Consider the following 20,615-nt stretch of genomic DNA (forward strand, 5'->3'; position numbering starts at 1 on the left):
TCGAGTTACACCATTCAATTAAAGTTCTCTTTATCGTCGCAGAGTTATTCGAAGGCCACCGATGAAAAATATCGAATCGAAAAGTATAGAAAAGTAAGTTTAAGATACGATATGAAAAGCACAGAAGGATAATGTACATTCTCGTCCATCTTTTGATTATAATTAAACAGCAAGATCGTAACCTGACAAAATTGAAAAGATAAACAATCCGTTAGGTTCAAATAAAATAGCTAGCTGTAAATAGAAAGACAATTTTTTTTTGGTATCGTGGCATCGATCGACAACTTGCTGAATTTTCACGCTGCTTTCCTGCAAACAATAGGAAATTTCGTTTATCGTTCCTCTGCTTGTAGTCTTTGCACGTCGTCGATCAATCCCATATCGGAATTTGTCTTTTTATCCGACATCGGTTGACGTCGGTTATGCGTTTTACGTGTTCCAACCATAAAACAATAACGATAGCTTTTGAAATTGTGTTTCTCTCGTAGGAATTTTGCCTCGAAATTACCTCGATTCTTCAACAATTTATACAGCGTTCTCTCAGTTTTCGATCATACCGCGATCCTGAAGACCTCGTACGCGTAACAGACATTCTTGCCACATTCTCCCCGAATCGATTCTCACGTGTTACCTATGCTCAAGCATAACTCAAGCATTCTAAATTACAACCAATCCTCACGCTCGTAATATGTTCAATTCAAATTTGCTATTTTCTAAAAATCCTCGATGAGGTTCCATTGTGAGGTGTCCGTTGAAACGATAGGTCGTACTACTTGAGAAACGTCTGTCCCTACTTGAGAAATGTGTATAATCATACACAGGTGTATGAAAACCACATATTCGGTGCAAAATACAATTACTCGGGGTTTCAGCTGTTAATCGTGTCGAAAACCTCTTAATGTTGAATACAGAAAATATAATTTTATATTTCAAGCAGCTATAAAACTTTTAATCAGAGAAGCAGATTTGATATCGTTTCAATTCCAAGTTCTCCACTTTGATACATTTTATTCAGCACTTTTAACGATGAATTTTACAATCACCGCCTCTCTCCCCCCCGCCCCTTTCCCCACTCTCCTATAGCATATGTGTTTGTACGTATGTGTATCGAAATCGTATTTTTAGAGTACCGAAATCTGCTAAAAAAGGATAGAGTGTATTATCATTTATCAAATGTTTGTAAGTATGCAGCGCGAAGACTACAAAGGATTACAGCTGCAGACATTAGTTTCGTTGATTAACCATTATATTCGTCAAATTGGCAAAGACTCCCCGTTTACGAAACATTTTTTTATCGCCTCGATTGAGAGACACAGCAACTTGGACTCGCTGTTCGACCTAATATCCAGTTATGTTCGTTGAACAAAGTTCTCTTCGTTGGTAATACATTTAGAAGACGCTGCTGATCGATCCAACTGTGATTTACTACTTGGATAGAGTCTATCCGAAGTCTTTTCCACTGGTAACCAATCTAGAAAGCTCTTCCATTGAATATTGCGAAATCGTGGATAGCGTGTCCGCCAACATATAGGGTTATACTACTTGAACGGTGTTTTATTCAACAGTAATACATTTTAAAATTGCTTGTATCTATCTATGTCTGTGGGTCTTTGTTAGAATTTCCAGCTATGCCGTAGTCTTTAAACATGAAATCAAAGAGAATCTAACATGTAAATGAATACACAGACGATTTGTTACGCGAACATTTAAAAGTATCGCGCGATATTTTACGTGTAGGAGGGAAGAATGGAATCGTATTAGTGCAGAATTGAAAAAATTATTGAATTGAAAATTCGAGAAATCCTGCAAAATGCATAAAGCTTGTTTTACTGCTTCCGAAATCGATCGATTTCGCCAACAAAGTCTTTGGAATAGCCAGAGACGCAATTATCTTTCATCACTCGACAGAGGATAGATTCCTCGTTGTAACGAATTCGTAAGAAGCTCGAACAAGCATCTCCTAATTAAAATTATTAAACATTTAACTTGTTGTCTCGAAGTAGCGTCGAAATTAAAAATAACTTTCCATTATTACTTTTAATTTTACTCCTTTATGTTTGAAAATTATTTCGTTAAAAAATATCATAATATCATTGTATTTTTTAAATCGAATAACAAACATCCGAATTACGCATCTTTTTCGCGCAACTATTCATAATTATTTTTCAAATAACACGAAACAATAGGTACACGAAACAAAAAGAAAAATAAAGCGGCGAATACGTGATGTTCACAATCATTTTAGTGAAATTTAATTGTTCGATTTCGCCGTTAAATGTTATGCGGTGACAGACATCAAAGAGGCGATTTTACGTTTCGCTAGTAGTCCCTTCTGGAAGAAAGATGAATTTCTCCAGATAAAGATATAGACATCTCCGGATAAAGTATAAACATAGCCTATAGCCAGACGCGACCGCAAGAACCCGACCGTAGGCAGCAAGAGTAAACGAGCGAAAACTGTGCGCTAATTGATGGTTTATGATACCCGATGACTGTATGCAAATAGAAGATATTCTTCTCTACAAACCTTGACCCTGTCACAAACTCATCAAGCATAAAATAGAGGGCAATTCTCCAACAATTGTCGACGCAACTTCAACTTTGACTAAACTACTTCGTACGAAGATATTATTAGTATAGCGGGTTAAAACAAGGTTAATTAAATTAAATCGATGTCGAACACGAAACAACAACAACCAACGTGTGCCGCGTTCTCGCGAAACGAAAGAGAGCAATACCCGGACAAATGGTGAACCAGCCAGCAGACTAACTACCGTCTCTCAATTCCGTCGAAATGATGCCAGTGACGGGACAATTTGTTCGATAAGTGTCGCTGCGACTGACAGCCGTGAAATAGGCCGATAGATTGCCTCTTCTTTGTAACCTTTCCACTTTTCCCTTTATTTCGTTTTCTTACAGCGAGGGATGTGAAATACGAGCGATACTGTGTAAATGAAAACCATACCAGCGTACTTTTACAATATAATTACGAGACACGGTATATATTTTCTTCGTAATTGATTGAAAATCGAATCTCCTCGGCGATGAATTATCTCGTCCGTTGAACAGGACTCGATTCGTATTTTGGCGAACAGGCTATTTTGCCGAACTTGAAGATGGCGCGAGCGAGAGAGAAAGAGGTCCGAGAGTCGGCTTAACGAAAGGAAACATGTCGGTTAAAATATGTTTGACGCTTTGATGTTTGAACTTTTTTACTTTCAAACTTTATCGAATAAATGAAAAAGAGAAAAAACTATTACCGATGTAATTCTAATTCCTTTATCCGATTGGAACAATATGAAACACGATATAATCTGCTGCGTATTGGCTTACTTAACGACATTCGTTTATTTTCTTTCGCCTATCGGGATGTACGTACATGCAAATGTAATTTAAACTATATCGCGTTTCGTCTTATTTCATTCACAGGAATTATTTCCGATTACTGTTGTTTAATATCCACGTCGTTTAATATACGTACGTACAATCATATCGATGTATTTCTAAGAAGAATTTGAAAGACTGAAACATTTAATTGAGAAAAATTTTGAAATAAATTTAATTGGGTCTTTAATTGGATCAATGCCAAGGAAACGACGGGCCATTATTTGTGTTTATGTAGAGGAAGCGGAACGATGCTAATACACGGTATATGTAATTTTTGTATTATTGCTGTTTGTTAATTTTTGTTTGTTTCTTTTTCCTCGACAAAGGCGAAACTGAATAAATCATTGCATTACATTTTATTGACATTTTACAATATGTATCCTAATCTGCTGAAAAGATTCGCGAAATTAACGACTTTACTATAATATGTTATATTTAAGGCGTATATGTAGACTTTTGTGACCGACTGTATGCGAAGATAAACACGAAGAAAGTAACTGCTCCGTTATCCGTGCAATGTCCATGTAACCGATTAATTTGAATAACCAAAATTCTACTTATAAATCTAGTAGCTGAAATCGCTACAGCGAAAAGTTCAAACGAGAAGCAGAAATTTCTAAAGGAATGAGAGCTTAAAAGAAGTTTATAACAGCGCTGATGAATATCGTTGACAAGTCATTGCGTGGCAGTTGGAAAAAGAGGGACTCGGAGAAAGAGAGCGGTACCACACGAGATAGAAAGAGAGAGAGAGAGAAAGACTGAGACGTTGCGAGTGCGAGGGGGAGAGGCCCGGCGCCGCAGCACGTCGCGACGCTCAGTCTACCGGCGTCGTCCGTGCAACATGAACGCTTCGAGCTGTTACTTTGCCGGTTAAAATCGCGTGGAACCTCGATCTCTTACGGTCTCGCTGTCGACGCGCGTCCTTACGAAATACAGCCGAAATACATTTTGTGCGTTATTTTGTGAATATTTTGTGAAATGCGGTTGTGAAACGTGCCGAGAACACGAGTTGGTTCGTTCCGATACGACGAAGAATCGTGTATTTTCAGTTTGCGGTTCGTTGTGGCGTTTTGACACACTCTCAAAATGATCTGCCCCTTCACTGGTAATTTGAGGCGTGAATTTTTGATGAACAATTGTGCTCGAGATACACGCTATTTTTATACGTATATGAAGATTTAATAAACGTCGAATTTCACTCTTCTCTATATCGAGCAAAGTAATTATGATCACCTAAAAATCCAGAGTCTTGAAAATATTTTTAGAAAGCCCAACATTTTCCTGTTCTTTGGCACGTTGCTCAGAATAATTGCGGACGATTTTTAAGAATGAATCAACTTGGCTTTCCTGGCTCGTGCTAGGCATCGTCGTCTATAAAAGTACAACAACTTTATCGAATCTTCTTAGAAAGATTTAATCGAACAACTTCTATCGGTAAAATGGGATTATCGAAAATGTTTCAGCGCGGAATCCTGCGATTAAAATGAATATATGATCTCTGTTGTGGTTGGAGTTTTCTAGTGTTAAACTCGATATATCTAAATTGCCAGTACAACGAGATTTGTAAAATTTGTGCTTTTAAAAACTGGGACAATGGTTTTTTAATTATCGTATTTTGATTCGTCGTAATTCGAAGATGGAATTTTGTCACAAGTGGAAGAAAAACCCCTCTTTCGAGGGGAGAATTTTTCACGAAGAAACGAAGTTAACGAAGTAACGAAGATTTTATGAAAAGTGGACGAAGCGGTAAAAGCTCCGGAAATATTTTTTATTCGGACGCGGATTTCACGTTGCTTCTAGCTTGTTTACTTTTTTTCAACGACATCGATTCTTGTCGGAACACTTTGCTTCGAAAATTCGTTTCATTGTCAGATAAATATTCAAAATCGCTTCAAGCGCGATCTCGTCAAGTTACTCGTTATTTCTAAATTCTCGTGAATCAACTATATCATATATTTGTCAACGCTATTTCTGCAACCTGTTCCTTTATTTCGAGATCTTTCCCACGTTGCTATATCGCGCAACTTTAGTTTACATCGCCAATTCCTACGTGTGTGTATGTTGATCACAGGAGGTGACATCTACCCCGCTTTTATTTTAGTTTACAAGATTCTCTCTCTCTCTCTCTCTCTCTCTCTCTCCCCCTCTTTCATAAAATTATGGATAAAATCGTGTATCATTAATAATGTCTGATCCATCGAATAGATAATATTTATGGCATATTTCTAAATTAAATATAAATGAACTTTTAAAACTTTTCCTTTTTATTCGTTATGAATACGGATCATGATTCTTTCTCTCTCGTTCACATTTACTCCGTAAGAGAAAGAAGCAAAGGGAAGAGATACGTACTCTTGCTCTATCACGTATATATGAATAGCGCGACATTTTAAAATTGCATCGTCACTTTTATTAAAATTCTACTATTCATTAGTCAGTTGGAAGTGAGGACGTGTTTGTTTTTCCAAAATCGTTATATACAAATAGAGGAGAACTCGTTCGTTATCTGTCTGTAAAATTAGAAGCACGTTTTCTGAAATATAAATAAACCATTCCGTAATACTTGAACGAGTTTTTTCTCTCATTGTCTAAATTCACTATCGTGACCAATGTAAAAGAAAAGACAAGATTCCGAATTTTTAATTTCTTACTATTATTTACTAGCAACAACGTTATCCTGCATAAATTTGATATTTTCATAAATATTTTACAAAATGCAAGACATTTTAATTTCCAGTGCTTCATTGACACTTTTTTTTCTGAAATCACCAAATATAAATGAACGTTGCTGTTCTTTTGCTCGACTTTTATCAACACGAATGCTACTACAATGATATTACGCATTTATTATGCTATTAACATATATGAATTAGCGGCATAATAATGATTAAAAGAAAGTCTTGGCATCATCTTACGTCGTACGAAATTTAAATAGTTTACCTCAAACTTCAAGTCTATGATATATGAAAATTAAATTCGTGCAACCGGTTTTAAATATTATTGCTAGAATTAACTGATAGTAGTCTATCATCTATCTATCTATGTTCCATCATCTTAAACAGAGTGTGATAATCAGACGAGTCGAGGATAACGAATTTCTTAAATGAGAGAATTCTTCCATAACGTTTGACACATACAAATGTCGACTTTTAAATTGCATACTAACATTTTAGAAGGAAATGTTATCGTGTCGCCGTATTCTAGGACAATTTTAATAAAAGGTAAAGTCAGAGTTTCCTATTTGGAGGCCATGGATCAGAAACACGATAAACGCGACACGTTTACCGTCTTTTACACGTAAGACAGTAATTATCCTTACGTTTCAGCAGTCAATCAATATACGTAAACATTGAAGTATTTGTCGGGCCGATGTTAATCAAGTTAAGCTAACATAACATTTAAATTGACATTATTCGCAGCTTACAAAACGTTATACGTTATACGCCTTCTTCGACCGTTTCGTATTAAGATACTTCTTCTTTGCCACCAAGTGACATAAAAGAAGTCGGAAAATGGTTTTATTGTCATCTTCGTTTGGAATTTCGTATCTATACGACATTCTATCAAACAAGTGTCCACGTATCTTACAACGGTAATGTACACGGGATACTATTTGTCCATTAAGGTAATATACCCGTTGAAGTTTTTCATTCAGGAAAAATAGACGCGTTCAAAATTCTAATGTTAAAAAACTACAGACGCGTTAAAAGAAGCAAGTTTCTTTCATTTCCGACATCATTCGTTTATCGATGAAAAATATACAAGAATTTATTAAGAAACGTTTTACCGTTGCCGAAATGGAAACAAAAAATAGATTTTAATGCTTAATACTCGGGAGAGGTCGTTTCAGTTCTACTACGTTTACGAGAGAAACATAAACATTTCGTAGCACTTTGTAGCATTTCGTGCGTTTCGTTCGAGAGACGAGTTCATTTCACGCGTTACGCGAAAGACGAGACGTATGCAAACGCGGAAGTTGTGACGCGTTATATCCGGGAATCCAGGCAGACAGAAAGTCCAATATACGTTATAACGTTATAAGGAAGAACAGAGGATGACCGAATGCAATATCCCGTGGCGTCAAAAGGACGTGTCTCGTATCTTTTATCTATGTAAGATTGCAAACTCCCCATCACACGAGTTTCATACAAACTATGACTGTTACTGCTACTGTTTCACCGACAAACGAAGGAATTTATTTAAACGTACCCTTTATAATTTTCCATCCAGTGCGAAGAGGAATATTGTCAGATAAAGCCACGTTATGTAACATAATATTACGACGTGAACAGGAATACTTATTACTAAAATACCATTGTTACTAAAATAGTATGTACCGAGAATACTTTATTTTCCACAAAGAGAATGTAAACAGACTCGAAACGTTTTTCCCTGAAACGCTTAAAGACCTGATTGTCAAAGCGAGTCCGGCTTTTTTACTTGCAATTTTTCGTTTGTAATAAATAGTAAGTTACTCTTGTAATCGCGACACAAGAGTATCTTTCATTGCGTCAACACTCGTTGATCGTAAACACAATAAAGAAAAAAATAATTATTATTGAGAGAAGAATTTATGGAACAGGTAGAAATGTTCATTTTATGCAGCATAAAGAGACAGTCAAGAACCACTTGTCACGTATAAAAAATGAAATTTCATCAAAAGTGGGTATACAATGTTTGTTCGAATGACCGTCGATAAACGCGTACACTATACACGTTTCGTCCACAGCGTAAGATACTGTATTCACATGCCAACGAACGTCTTTCTTCCATACGAGTTAGACGAGCTCGGTTTCCCAGTTTTAAACATACATCATGCCTCACGATTACGCAAACCGTTCTTTATTTATCCGCAAGTTCGTCGTTTGATCGTGAACAAGGACGTGTGCATACGGTTGCGAAAGTACGTAATTCATTGACAGAACGACGAGGACTGGCACGCGTACGTAAGAGGCTTTATCGAGAAAATAGATCCGTGTCGGTCGATGGTTAACCTCTTTATTGGTGAACCGACTGGCGTTCGTTCCGCGAGTGCGTTTCATTACGAACGCTCGCACCGGAATCGCCTTGGAAATCGTTGCTGTAATTCGAGCCTTCCGGATACAAGTCGTGTTATTAGAAATTATAGCCCGACATCATATATACATATGTACATATGTGTGTATATGTCGGTGGTGTGTGTGTATATATATATATATATATATATATATATGTATGGTATAGTTCGGCGACATTGCTAGCCAATTTCTTCAGAATGTAAATAATGGTACCGCTATCGAAACGCGTTTGACGATCGCTAGATGATACCTATCTGTACAAGGTAATTCACGTTATTGCTAGACAACGTGTACAAACGTTTTCTCATAAATATGTATCCGACAAGTATTAGAAAATGACTTTTTCTCGTTTCGATCGATCCATACTACGTTGTAATCATCCATTACACCTTCCTGAATATTTCTCATTGCACGGTACAATTGTTCTTTGTTTAATTTACTTGTATGGTATAGATACCAAGGCAGTTCAGTAAAATAACGAGCGTTAAAGTCAACTACGAATTCGATGTTAATGTATTTCATACGGGGAACGGGAAATCTTCGTCTTCTATGAACGTCAACGGCAGGAAACGAGAAATCTCGTTTTCAAGCACACGCCACATTTCCATACTCATACTTGCTTACAATAATTAATCGAACAAACGTTAGTTAGGCTCCGATAAATCTTCTAATAAGAAAAGAGAAGGAAGAAACGCAAAGTGCGTGGATACACTTGCAAAAAGAATTGTGTCACGCAACGATAAATCTTTTTCAAATATTTGTGGCTTAGCACGCTATCGTAAACGCTACGTAAACGCTACGTAGACGCTACGTAGACGCTACGTAAACGCTGTGTAAACACGCAGCACATAGGTAGTAGGTATGTATGTATGTATGTATGTATGTATGTAGGTAGGTAGAAATTTCTTTTTGCAGTTGTTTTATGCAGTTGTTTTATGCAGTTGTTTTATGCAGTTGTTCTATGCAGTTGTTCTATGCAGTTGTTCTATGCAATTGACGCTTTGCTCGTTGTTCTACGATTTCAGAATCACTCTGTATCGTAGATCATCGATTATTCACCCATCATACGTATCGAAAACAACTTTGAAAATATCAGCGTACGAAGGGGGCCCCAGATCCTAGTAATAAGTAAATTACGACCGTAATATAGCGTAAAATTCTACTAAAATCCTTGATTCGCGTTCGAAATTGCTGATTCGTTCATCCGCTTGGAAATTGCCATTTTGGTCCGAACTGAGGACTGAGTTGAGAACTGACTGTGACAAACACCAGCGCTTTATAGGTCTTTAAGATGGATGTTCGCGTTAAGGGCAAAGTGTTTGGGTCTACGAGCAGTTTGTGCTTGCGTTTGAGGGCTATCCGGATATTGGGCAGGCTAATTTCAACGATAACGCTGCAAGCGTAATCGAGCTTTGGCGAAATGAAAAATTCGTTCATAGTTGCTTCGCGTAATAACGACAACGAATACTTTATTACTGATACTTTATTACTTTGATTCACAAATGATTTTATTACGGATCAATTTTCAAGCTCTGAGAAAGTTTAAACATTACACTTTGAATTTCTATTTCGTAAATTATGAGTTATAACTACGAGTATACATTAACGATTCGACAAAATCTTTCTTAAAGCGAGGAACATTATTGAAGAAATAATGACAATGGACTCGTTGCTATTTAAATATCAGGCTTCTGCCACGTTAAGTCTTTAGCAGGCAAACGAATATTCACTTTGAGTCGTTCGTAACGTGAAATGTCATTTTAATTTACGCAGAAGTAAAAAAAATCACACCTCACGTTTACACGAATCGCCTGAAAAATCAATTAGTCATTATTCTAAGAAGGCATGAGTTCACTCTTCGGAAGAATGCACGTTGTTACGATTACGTAAATGTTTCTACGCTTGCGACTTAAGTATTATCATTTCGTTGAATATTCAAATTACACGAATCGTTTGTTGTTCTTCAGCTTTTAAGGATATTTCCTGATTCGAATCATTTACATTCTCTTTTAAATGACTCGTGAGAGATCATTTTGATCGTGATGAAATAAAAATTCTTATAACAGACGCCTAAACTAAACAACAAACTCATAGATTTCTTTCATTCACTTATTCACCTAGACAGGATACAACGTAGAGCAGTACTAATATATTTTTCTTAATATGTATCTCGAGAGTTAACAGTTTGTCACGCTTACGAAATCGTGATCCTCGAGGCGCGTAAACTTTCGATCACGAGTTATATCAATCTTCGCCTTCGCCACCCTGCTCCTTGTCCAGATAGCTTTATTTCGTCCGTTACCGTAGAAAGTAATGCCGAGGACAGCACTCGTGCGTTGTAAAAACAACACGAGAGAAAACAAAATAATTAAGTTAATATGATATCGTACGTGCCAAAAACATTATACTTGTATGGATAAAGCTTAGCGTGGAAAATCACGAAGAAACACAATGTCGATGAAAATCGATCAAACCAGGCGGTAATACGCGGATTTTGCGGTGGTTGCAGGTCGCGTCGTATTCTACGGTTATCCGGTCCGATTCAGCCTTATCGTCCCGAGCGATTTGCATACGCAAACGTCTGTCGGCATCCGATCGCGGTCACCGTGTCGTCTCTATGAATATTGCAGCATGTAGATCCAGCCCTCTTGAACTTGCTCGCTACCGTCGGTATTATTTTCTCTTTCTGCCAAGTCACCGTGCCTTTCTCACCCGAAGGTCGCTCTTTCAATCCCTCGAACGCGTTATTCGTTCCCGCACGTCGCGAAGCGAATGCACGATCGTCGGCCCGGCCAATTTTTCTCCCCTCGAAGCAACTTAATGGGAATTTCACGAAACTTTTTACCTGCACGATAAGTGATTTTTAAGAAGAGGCCGTCGAATGCGTTTTGTTGCTTCACGTTGTGCGTTTACCTGAACGACAAAGCTGGACAACAAAGAGGAGAAGTTATTATTTCGATGTACGTAAATTTACGTGGCCCGGACAAAACCACAAAACGAACAATTCTGAACGTTAACGTTTGCAGGATCGAACGGAGTTTCAGACTGTGGGAATAAATCTTCTTTCGTTATTTCATAAGCGTTTGTGGTTCGAGTTGCGTTCAATATTTTCTCGTAGCTGGGTCCTACTTAATCCGTTAAGCATCGTGCAGTTTAAGTATGGCATTATCGAAAAATGATAACGCAAGTTATTAAAGAATTATTTCGGTTATTCGAAAATATCGTTGCTACGTTGCGGTCGGCGCAATAACCAATAAGCTTTGTCGAAAAGGCCAATCTTATGTCGTATTCCTATATTAAATCGAGTTTCGATAGAAGAAGAGTAAAAATATGGTACGGGATAATTTCGAACATGGTTGACAATAGAGATTTTCATTGAAACGGTTGTCTCGTGTTTTTCTAAAGAAGACGCGACGCACTAAAATTAGGACCAGTTTCATAAAGAGCAAATACACGTTTATAGCTTAATTAGTCGATATTTTGCTAACGCAATTCTTTTATAACAACTAACATTTTTACAGCGAATCTTCCTGAAGTCGAAAATTTCACATTGAACGGAATAGTTTTTCTTTCTCCGTCTTGCACCGGTAAAAATAATACAAGAGGAAAGAGGTGGAAATATTGGAAATTGGAAGCAAGTCTTATTGGTTTTTGGACTGATGTGAAATTCATCGGACGGAATTCATTCAAGCGGAAGGTAGTGGCGGAAAGTGAGACGTCGAGAAGCGTCTGCGTAAAAGGGGTGTAAAAGAGTAAAATAGACAACGAACAAAGATGATACAATGACTGGCGAAAGTATTCGCTCCATTCTATATCAAAGCGAAGAAATTGAAATCATTTGGTCGACATTTGCTCGTCTGATCGCTCGATACTTGGCTTCCGATAGGATGACACGTTCCACCAGGAAATTATCCGTCTGCACTGCGAATTAGTCGCTTTTGCTTCTGCATTTAGCTTATATTATATTATACGTACGTGTATCGTGTTGATTTGTGGCTCGATACTTGAAATATCTTTGCCGTCTATCGCGTAATCGTTCTCTTTTTGTTGTATTTAAAAAGCGTCACGACATTTCCGAAGAAAAGGCAATTTTCGATAAATTTTCCAACTTCTTTTATAACTTACAGTTCCTCGATCGAATTCAACCGTTATCGCTTTTCCGAAAGCACGATAAGCGTATCTAGGTTCGTATTTTATACAAAGATGTAATGTTTCCATTATTTCCAATCTAAATCAGATTGGTTAATTAAGCGTTCGATTATTGTTTACTTCGAGTACGGGATTGCCAATCGTCGTTACATAAGAATAGAATTTTCTCTGCAATTTATTTCCACATTACATTAAAACAGATATATCGAAAATGTTGTCTTAAATTCCAAAAATAGATATTACTCCTACATATCCTACATATCCACTCTTCCATAATCAGTGATCTAATCTTATTGAATAATGCGTTTGATACTGATGCATTGGCATTCATCATGCCTGATGATAAAAATTCTCTTCGTATTCATAAGCTTCGTCAAACATCGACGCGACACTCGAGTTTCATTGATTGATGAGAACAGGCGAAAATTGATTTATTAACGTCGAATGACAGCAACTATTCGCTTCGTTCGTTCGTTCCATCTTCATCGTTTATATTCAATGCTCCGCGTTTCACCGTGAAGTTCACTTTCATCCTGACTGGATCGTCGCGCTTTCATATCGTCAAACGTGATTCTCCTACACTTCGAAAGACTTTTAAATCGCTAAAACTAAAAGATAAAGCTGAAAGACACGATCTTCGGAATTCATTACGGAACATATCGCTATCGCGATGATCAACAAACTTTTGGCCACGCGTTTCCACCATATCCCGGAATTTCTTTGCCTCCTACTTTCTCCGTTTTCCGCCCCTTTACCCTTTTAAGTTTGCCTTATTCAAGCTGCGTGATCGTCGTCGAAGCGAACCGTCATTTTACGGCTCCTCTCCCGACTCACCGAGTTCTAGAGCAAGCGATTCGACAAACGTGGATTGTTTACTTGAACTTTATTCGACCATCCTTTCCCAAGTCGATAAGTTGCCGATCAACTTATCGCCGGTTAATCGAATAGATTAAACTAGGCTTCGCTACTTTCCGCTGGCCAACAAGAGACACGTGGTGGTTGTGCGATTTGGTTTTCAGTATTATACGTTTAGTATTAGTACGATGAAAATAATTTGAATTCAGGATCATTGTGAACCTATTATTGAGAATCGAGAAATTATTCTTTGCCACTGACAATTCCATGAACGATAGTAACCATCCGGTTTGAAATTAATTTATTGGAACAATTCTCTTTGTACAGTAAAGTAACGGAATTGCAGTATCGCTATGCAGTCATTAAGAGTGCTAGATATGGAAAGTATGCACGCAATGTATGTTATAAACGAGCGTGCAAAATGTCTGAAATGCCTGAAATGTCTGAAATGTCTGAAATGTCTGCAGTAAAATGCTCGTTGTAATATTCAAATCGTGGAAATCAAATTTCTCGAGGGCTGCTTCTGTTTCTCTAGCTGTGGTCATAGAAATGTGCATAAAAATCATCGGTAAAATAATTGATTAACGAAGATAATAACATTTCCGTTTCCAATCCTAATTAGCATACGATATATTTAAAACGATAATCAATATCGATCGAACGCTATAAAAGAAAGAGCTTCTTTGCAAGATTCCGCTAAATGATTACGCTTCGTACAACGGAATAAGGTTAACAAATTCTCAGACAACATTGCAATGTCCCGTTCGCGTGAAAACGGAGGGCCGTTTCTTTGAAAATAGAAAAAATCACCGCACAATGGAATTGAAAAAAGGAAAAAAAAAAGAAAGAAAGACACAATGGGAAAGATGCATAGAAATTTTCAAGCGTAGTTTAACGCGTGTCGCGTGATCCTAGCCTTGTCGCGCATCTGTCCGCATCGAGGAAAGTGTGTCTCGCGCAAACCGATGTCCCTGAGACGATGTTAATCCCTATTTATACCTATAGCGGCTACCAAAGGTATTGTCACGCTTACTGGCTTTGTTATAACGTTCGCGTACTGATTAATTAAATCCAATTTAATTTTCTATCATTCGTTTATATATAGCATCATTTATATATGATATCATTTACATATAGTATCATTTATATATAGTAGCACGTTTATATAACTACAGAAATTTGTCACTGAAAATGAAGTATAAAGCCTGACGAAAATTTACAATCTACATATAGCATAATGCATGTTTGTTTTCTAATTCGTTTCAACGTTACTCCTTAACGCTACTCAACATCGATTGTCATTAGCGACACTGTAAATTTCACTTTAAAATATAGTAGTAGTAGTAAAATATACTAGAGAGGAATAGAGAGATTCATCGTATACGTATATTTCGATGCCTATCGGTTCTCCACTATTATTCCAATCTATTCCATACATTTATCATCTTGCTTTCTTCTGCCTTGCCCAATACCTCGAAAGCCTTGTCTTCGCAACACGTGTTAACGATATTCGGTAACGTAGACTCGTGATAATGTTGAACAGATAGTTTGTGATTTCAAGCAGCGATTTCAATCGAATTGCGCTCATCAGCCGTCACTAGTGGGACTCACGATGATCGTTCAAGTTTTGTCCAAGCTTAAGGGGAAAGCGATCGATCTTCGATGAACGTCAAAGGAATTCCTTCGAACGCACCAAGTCCACGTTTAAGCTTTCCACTTTCCACTTGGTTGTTTGATCGTATTAGCATCAATTACAACTCGTTCGGCCAACTCGTTCTATTAACGATAATACGTTCTATAACGTATAACATAATATATAACGTATATAACGTAGAAAATAAATCTTCCTTCTTATATTTCGCATCTTTTGCTCAGCTCGCGCAAAATATTGCCCCCTTTACCTTACATTTTACTCTACATATTTATTGTGCAGCTTTTTTAAGCTCAGCTGTGTAGCTTTTGCTTTACTTTTTCCTTGCTCTATACTTTTTCCGTATTTATTTCACTCTGTTTAGTGTTTTCGTTCCGTGATATGTATATTGCTTTCCCTATATTTCGTATATCTTGTTCCGTTTAGCTCGTGTAATATTTTTCTCTCATTCCTATTCTTCCTTTATTCTTTTCCCACACTATATATACGTACATACTTCACTTTTCTCTTACCTTTTTATTTTATTTTCAATTTCTGCCGTCTGTCTATTTTCACTCATTATTTCAACTTCATTATTAGGTTAAAAGTACAGTACTTGTTCAATTTTTCTTTCAATACTTTCCATTTAACCTTCTTTTACTTTATTTCAAATATTTGAAATCCCATTTTTTTCACTTTATCTTCATTTTCTATCACTGATTTTTATCGCAAATAGAGACTGAAAATTAAAGATTATAAATGCATGTTCACACTTGAGCGTTTAAACCTACACAGTAGAATAGGTAGAATAGATAGAGTAGGTAGAATAGGTAGAATAGATAGAATAGGTAGAATAGGTAGAATAGGTAGAATAGGTAGAATAGGTAGAATAAGTAGAATAGGTAGAATAGGCAGAATAGGTAGAAAATATCTGACGAACAGGTATCGTATACTCTACATAACTTACTAAGATGCGAAAAGATCGTAGCAAGGATATTAAATTTACTGTACTCTGTTCAGTGGCGAATTACAAGTAAATGTAGCTATGCATCGAGCAACAAAGACTCTGTATTTCATCGTAATTTAACCGGGGAGTTAACCCGTCTTTCTCAGTTAATAGGTTCGAAGAGAAGCGTAAAACGAGATAGATAGGAACGTTGAACCTTGGGTGGTGGCGGCAGCCAGTGGCCTTTAAATTATAGCCGCGATCATGAATATAGACCGAGTTGATTCCACGAAGGTGAGGGTGGAATCGTTTATGGGGTACATCTTAACGTAACGACCGGTTGCTTGATGAAACCTTAATAACAACTGCATAGATTCCAAGTAACGAGCGCCTCGTTTCTCTATCTCGTTGAGCGAGCTAAATAAAAAGCGTACGCTTGAAAAGCAGATGTAAATGAAAGCGTCGCATAGTTTTTAATTATCTGAAAGACAATGAACGTTCATCCGGCTTTCCTTTCTTCTTGTTACTTTCAAGTTCAAATATTATTTAGTTACTTCGAGGTCGTTAATTCTGCATTTCGAATTACTCGATTAGTCGCGATTTGTTGATGTGGCAATTTTAAATAAACACCTCCTTGGTCTTTTCGATTCGATAACGAATTACAAAAATGTCGACGCGGTCGTTTGACCAATACTGCCGAATCGGTAACTTCCACGTATCTTCATCGATACAAATCAACTCCGCGCTTATTTCCTTCGTTTATTCGTCTATTCTGCTATTCGCGGGATCTAGCGAGGTGCACAGGAATACGTTTCCCATTGGGTTTTGCTATTGCACGTCGTCATAAAGAAAGTATGAATTACGTTCCTATCAGATTCTCGATTGTCTCGATTCAGAAGAGGTGAAATAACATTTTTTCACTTTACTGTGTCCGCATTTACTTTTGACGATCTGCTAAAAAGAATGCAACGAGATCCAACAAAATAGAACACAACTAAGAAACAAATACCTGTATACAATCGTTACATCATATACATTGTATACAATTCAAGTAGCTATGTTGGCTAACTTCGTTGGCATTACTGTCTCCGATCATACCGAGCGATGTTTCGGTTTCGATGTTGGCTGATCAAACTGATGACTCACTCAACTCGGAAGTTCCAACCGGATGCTCCATCATCCGCTAGATCTAACCGGAAATCGTTTCATTTGATTGGCCAATCGGATTAAAAAAACCGAGAGGGTGGCTTGTCAAATCGAGTTGATGCTACACCCGTTGTTCCTATTCGAGTTGTTCGAACGTTATTATTAGTCGTTGTGCTATTAGTCCTTGTGCTATCACACGAACAAACGGTCGAGTTGACGGTCGCTGCGAGTAATTACGATTACAAATTACGATTGATTACAAATTACCATTTTGAAGAAAGCTGCACTTTTAACGAGGGAAAAATTTTGCTCACCTATCAAATCGGATAATGTAAAACGTCACTAGCGTGTACAGAGTAACTAGCAATAATATTCAAAATCTCTAATATTCCTATAACGATTATCGCAATTGCCAGGAGAACAAATAAAATTCACAACGAGAGACATTTATACTCGACCAGTGTGTAGTCGGCAAAAGGGTGTCATTAGCACATTTATTAAAGTAATGGCAATTGCAGTTAAATTAGCCCGCTCAAAGCAACAGTGTTGATAAAACCTTCTACCTCTTTCCAGGAAATGGCTAGAATTAGAACAGGCTAACGGGACCAACAAACTAAGCACACAGAAGGAGGCAAAAGAATTTTTATGTTCTTTAGAGTTATCATGTAAATTGATTTTGTCTGCTTTATTACGAGCATCCGAACGATCTATATCTGCTTATAATAATATTATTACATTGCTATCAGCTCACGTTCTTAATATAATGCTACATTGTATCGTATCTCTCTTCACATTGCTGTGTTACGTACGGTATGATATCACGTTGATCATGTTAATTATCTCGTATTTTATATTATTACATAAAGCACGTAAAGTACGTAATTATTTTGTTTTCTATTTTTAATTTATTTCAACGTAAGTAAATATATAATGTTTATGTATCTTTCTTCACCATCACGTACAAACTAATTGCTATAAGTACCTACTTTCCGGTATCAGCAACATAGTAATATATTCGTCGTTAAAAGTATTCCAGCCTATTTGCCTAATCCCCGTCTGAAACAGATGTATATATATAGAAGAGATACTGATCAGACCAAGAGAAAAATTAGTCATTTCCGAAACGTTCTACCGAGTTCTACCAAACTTTTCGTAAAATTCGCAATATATCGAAACGATTATCTTTATAGTAATCCCTATCGTACATAATTAGATAGCTAAGTTGTAAATAAAAAAAATTATCAAGCAAGAAAATCAATTCAGCAACAATAATATTAAGTCAAACCATTCGTTATATCTATTAGAAGCCCCGTTTAAACCAATTATTCTTACTAATTGCAAAGGAAAGAAATTTGTTTGTTTGTTAATGTATAATAAATAGTACAAACAACACGAAACCAAGAAAAGTTAACTTTGATTAATTCGACGTAGACTAATCAGATTACAGGCGTAGATCATAGATAGCGCATGATCATAGTACGATCATAGCGAGTGTAGTGAAGATTCAAGGTCTAGATCACTCGACAGCATAGCAGATACCACGTGAGAAATGCGCGTTCGAAAATGGAGATGCGAAGCTTCAATGGGCGTAATTAATGGCACACGAAATGCCGTAGTTCCGGCGGAAATGTGAATAGGCACACGGACGACGTGGATATCGGGGGGACTGGCTCGATTTCCTGCGTAATATGCATGTTCGATGGAGGTTTATCGACGACCGAGGACCGATGGCCGTTTTCTGTCATCTTCTCCCTGGAAATTGACGATTCTTTGAAAGTATCAGCGAAAATTTGGTATGAAGTGGTATGTCATGATAGGTGCGGAAGGAATACTTAGATGTTCAACAAAAACGTTTATTGACTTTTTAACAACTGACGACAAATAACAATTAACAACAAGCAACGATTGACAACAGTTAACGATTAACAACGCTTGATAACAGACAATGCTTAATGCTGGTTATCGAAAGTCGACTACTCGTCTCTCTACGTTCGCTTCGCGTAATCTTTCGCACTTCGCAGCTCGGGGCAGACTGGAATCTCTTTTATTCAAAAGCCACGCCGATTCTTTTCTTTGTTGGCAATCGATATCGCGCGCGTTTGTTAAAAGTCCGCGACGATTGCCGCGTATGCGTACTCTCGAAAATTCGGCGAAAGAGCCGTAGGGATATCGATGGCACATGAGGCTTGTCGGCATAGCGCTTTTAAGATAAAGCGCTTTGTGCCGCGAACCCGTTGGAAATTTCCGAGGTCGAGTGCCGCCACAGGTATAATGGGAGTGGTTATCGTGAGTAACGAGAAGGTATTCGAACGGTCTATACTATATATATATAAATTATATGGATTGGGATTCGTTGAAAGTGGCTCGCCAAAGCTTATATCATGCGCATTATTCGAAACTTTTCGACACTTCGTTAGCATTGTAACGAGTTAAAAAATTACAAGGTACTTATTTTTCCTCAACTTATTATCCATTTATCTTTTCACTTATTATTACTCAATTACGACTTGATAAAATTTACTTTTTTACCTTCTACAGTTAAAGACGGTTATACGACCAAACAATCGTTCTTAACTGCGTTACACCAGCAAGCTTATTAGGCTTTGTCTTCACACTGTGCTTGTTGACATTCTTGTAACCGCGATGAATTCGAAGGAAGCAGATTATAACATTCGTTGCGTGTGGTCGTCGCAAGAAATTTGATCATCCCTAATGAGACTTTTAAGATGAGACGATAAAAGACGATAAAAGACGATGGAATCTATAGCGTAGCGAATTTTGTGTTAGTAAATTTTACTGACAGCTATATCAGACCACGAGAGGACGAATACGAAAGATTCGTTTGTGATCCTTCTGTTAATATGTGGCCGATTAAATTAAAAGGATTTTATTAATAATCAGCATTGACTAACCGATTCAACTATTGCCGGGAGATGTGACACCAGTGGCTTTCGACCCAGGATTGTCCGACTCTTTCGTTAGAAGCCGGCCTTACATTTCTTATTACTCCTCCCTTATCGATACTGGTTGCATCTATCTCCAGCTGACAAGTTCTAGATGTCCGATTTTGCGTTTGACACCTGGCAACCTGGGATTATGAAGTTCGTTCGGAGAATACGGTTCTAGGTCGGGGCGAAGGATTTTGCAAGCCGGATTCTGCCTTTTCCCTATTACGGCAGGTGGTTTCAGGCAATGCTGTTTCGGATGAACTACGTCAGATCCGCCGGATGACGAGAAGCCGGATTGTTTGCGGATAGAATGTTTGTGTGGTTGGACTTTACGGTAAACGGAGCGAGCGATAAGTTGCGAAACTCGGCGAGTTCATTTGGGACAGAAGCAGAAGTTAGATCGTTTGGAGCATAGATCGTAGTGGAGAAATTTCAGCTGCTACTGCATTCCAATTATTTATTACTCGTTGTCGCTTCCTCTCATCCTTATTCTTTCC

General features: G+C 37.5%; 1 protein-coding gene across 5 annotated transcripts in view; it reads left to right on the plus strand.

The window, feature by feature from the left end:
• LOC126924882 (octopamine receptor beta-3R-like) overlaps positions 1 to 20,615 on the plus strand; it is an 83,810-nt gene that overhangs the window by 58,949 nt on the left and 4,246 nt on the right. For 3 of the 5 annotated variants that reach the window (XR_007713739.1, XR_007713740.1, XR_007713741.1), the window contains exon 1: positions 1,181 to 5,133. The exons of 1 other annotated variant lie outside the window; for it this stretch is intronic. Coding sequence is in view for 1 of the 4 variants with exons in the window: in XM_050739833.1 (XP_050595790.1) it covers positions 17,744 to 17,754 (11 nt within the window). In the remaining 3 variants the exon portion in view is untranslated. Of the gene's footprint in view, positions 1 to 1,180; positions 5,134 to 17,743; positions 17,994 to 20,615 lie in introns of those variants that run through there. One more of the 5 variants, XM_050739833.1, reaches the window with a different exon arrangement.

This window comes from Bombus affinis, chromosome 15 (assembly GCF_024516045.1).
Source record: "Bombus affinis isolate iyBomAffi1 chromosome 15, iyBomAffi1.2, whole genome shotgun sequence".
Taxonomy (NCBI): domain Eukaryota; kingdom Metazoa; phylum Arthropoda; class Insecta; order Hymenoptera; family Apidae; genus Bombus; species Bombus affinis.